The sequence below is a fragment of the Equus quagga genome, chromosome 8 (genome assembly GCF_021613505.1).
Source record: "Equus quagga isolate Etosha38 chromosome 8, UCLA_HA_Equagga_1.0, whole genome shotgun sequence".
NCBI lineage: Eukaryota > Metazoa > Chordata > Mammalia > Perissodactyla > Equidae > Equus > Equus quagga.
Genome location: NC_060274.1, coordinates 120,343,193 through 120,346,281, shown reverse-complemented (window position 1 = coordinate 120,346,281; position 3,089 = coordinate 120,343,193). Strand labels below are relative to the sequence as shown.

The following is a 3,089-nucleotide window of genomic DNA, read 5'->3' as shown; positions in this document are numbered from 1 at the left end:
GCTATGCCATCTCTAGGGAGGAAGATTGCGTTGGACTCTACGTTTGGTGATGACACTGAGCCAATGCAGCTGATGAGTGACATCAGCTCTCATGGGCTATGCAGGACCCACACAGCCTTTGCTGGTGTGAAAGCCTGCCAGCCAAAAGAAAGCATGACATGACATGGTCCCAAGAAGAGGAAGAACAATTCCGTTCTCCCTGTATCTGCTGCCACCCTCTGTCCACCTTCCCTCCATCCACATCCCCACTCAAGACTAACTCAATAGAAATTCCAGGCGCAAAGACGAAGGAAGACAGAAAGGGAAAGAAAAGGAGAAAAGAGGCTGTGTGTGTGCCTGTGGGCACATATCTGTCTTGGGCTCACTCCCTTCAATCCTGACATGCATAGATATATATTGAGTCCTGTTAGCAGATTTATAAAAACTATGATTGAACAACTGTAAAACATCATTGGCTTCTTTAGTTGGCTATTGCTATTTTTCATCATACGTTCTAAATGTTCATGGAATGCACGCTATGCTTACCACGTGATTTATCATCATTTAAATAAATATTATAAGAGGATTCATTAAATTTGGAAAGGATAAAAAAAAATACTCTCCCACAAATATAGTGCGTTCAAATACAAACAAAAAAAGTGTACTGCAGCTGAAACTCTGTTATAAGCCAGGAACTCCAACATTAGCTTTGAATTATGTTACCGCAGCATCAGCAACAAAAACAAATATATTACATCACTAGGCCCTGATGAAATGACAACATGTCACAAATGCCTGATTTGCTTCAGGCTCATTCTCCCTGTTAGGCCATGTCTACTGCTCCCTTTCCCAGGTATTCACCTTAAACCTCTACCGCATCCGACCACAATTGAATAATTGTTTTGAAAATGAATCCTTCACAGGACAGAGCATGACAAAGGCAGAGAGAAGGGGAGGTTCCAAAGAACACGTTGACTGTCCTCTAGGCATCTTGGGGTCCTGTGTCTTGTTTCAAAAGAATGAGGTTATACCAGCTGTGTAGCAGATTCTCATCCTTAGCTATTATGAATCAATGGCTTGGCAATGCTTCTTGTGTCTCTGTCATCTCCTCAGCCCCATCCTCCACCCCAACCCATTGTAAATCTTCCACTCTTTGCTGCAGGCACAGGCTTTTCCTGAAGTCCAAAAAACAGCCAACACTCAGTGTACCAAGCAAAAGATATCTTTCAATGCTCATTTGTAGGTATTACAATCCTTCTTTTAATTTTAAAGTTGAGAAAATTGAGGATCAGAGTTTGTTGAGGCTTCCTAAACCAGCAAGAAGCAGAGCTGTGATCAGAACCCAAATCTATTTGATTCCAAGCCCTCATGATGTTCTCTCTACCTCCTGTTGCATTTAGAGGATAAATTAGATCTGGTGAGGCCACTAGTGGCACATGGAACACAGAGTCCAACTTTGATGAGTTCAGGAGTTGATTCCGCCTGTCCAGGTCTCAGATCCTGTCTGCCAGGATAAAGAGGATGCAGATCCCTTGGTTGGCTGTCAAAGCAGCTTCTTTCCCTCAGAGCTGAGCTTTTACACTTTGAATACCCTGAAGACCTAAATCTCTTGAGCCTTGATCTGCTTTTATTGCCTTTCTGGCTACACAGGTGACATGTCCCATAGCTAGTTTCCAGCTTCAGATAGACTGAAATCTCTTTTCATCATTTTGCCTGTATCACAGTTTCCCTGATGGTTACAGAGACTCTTGACGGTCTCCTGGGGGAGCCAGAGAGTCATCTCTTGTTTACAGGTTAATAATGTCATTAAATATATTTGCATACCAGGACATCAGCAGGATTTCAATAAAGATAACTAGTGCAGGGTAAAGCTGGTTCCCAGGGAGGATGGGGTGATTCATCACACACTTAAAAGAGAAGACCAGCCTCCCCAGCTTAAGGGGAAATGATTGCTCTACTTCTTGGCAGCAGGTCTCCAAGAGGGAGGGGCCTGGCCACCTCTCTGGCCCAGATGAGGTGTCAGCCTCACTAGCTGAACTGAAGGCTGGCTTGAACAATGCTCTGCAGTCTCCTTGCCCTGCTTCTGGGCCCTCTCTTGGGTAGGTCCTCCTCTGAAGTCCTCATCCTCACCCCAAGCATATGAATCCAGAGCCTTGGCTATTGGTTTTATACCTTCTTTCAGCAGTCTGGAATGAATGTGTGATTGTGATCTTAGTGGACAGTGTGCTGAGTCTTGTTTTCTTCTGTCCCCTGGGAAGTTTGCTCTTTTGGTCCCCTCTTGCCCAGTAACCCTCTTCACCCTTGGCCCTGCTCATCTACTCCTTGTGATTAATCCCATATGCCTGAGCCACAGAAGGGCTTGAGCCTCTGAAGGGATGGAAGGCAAGCTGGGCCGCGGTTCTTCCTCTCTAAATGGCCTTTTACACTTCCCACAGGTGTCAGAACTCAGACCATCCATCAGTGGCCACCTACCAGGGTACAGCTTGTGGGCAGCCCACTCTCCCTGGAGTGCACCGTGAAGGGAACATCTAACCCCAACCTATACTGGTACCGGCAGGCTGCAGGGGGGACCCTCCAGCTGCTCTTCTACTCCTATGGTGCTGATGAGATACACTCTGAGGCACCTCAGAACTTCAAAGCATCCAGGCCCCAGGATGGCAAGTTCATCCTGAGTTCTAAGAAACTCCTCCTCAATGACTCTGCCTTCTACCTCTGTGCCTGGAGTCTCACACTGGCCTGGGTGGGGCAGACATCTGTGCAAAAACCCCACCCTCTCCTGAGTCTTCACCACCTTCTCTGGGAGCCCTCACTCAGGGACTGGGTGGAGGATATTTGTCACCCGGTTTCTGACTGTCAGCCAATGTGAGAGCAACTGAATCAAGCCAGATTCTCCAAAGTAACTTTACTAAGTTCTTAGGGAGAACCAAAAGATTTCTGTGTACAGAACCTGTGAATTGTGTACAGCTGATCAAGTTCCCAACATATGGATGTCTAGTCCTTGGCTATCGTACGCCAGCCCTCAAGGGATGCTATACTTGGTCTAACACTCTATTCTCCAAATCCCTGTCAGCCTACACTGGGGAGTGGGTTTGTGCATATGAGAGTGGGAG

The 3,089-nt window shown here is 46.4% G+C and overlaps 1 gene segment (V, D, J or C); it reads left to right on the top strand.

Moving 5' to 3' along the window:
* The first annotated feature begins 2,016 nt into the window (after positions 1–2,016).
* LOC124243391 (T cell receptor beta variable 30-like) lies at positions 2,017–2,845 on the top strand. The segment is given in 2 exon segments: positions 2,017–2,078; positions 2,415–2,845. Coding segments are annotated over 2 exon segments (474 nt in total).
* The last annotated feature ends 244 nt before the right edge of the window (positions 2,846–3,089 follow it).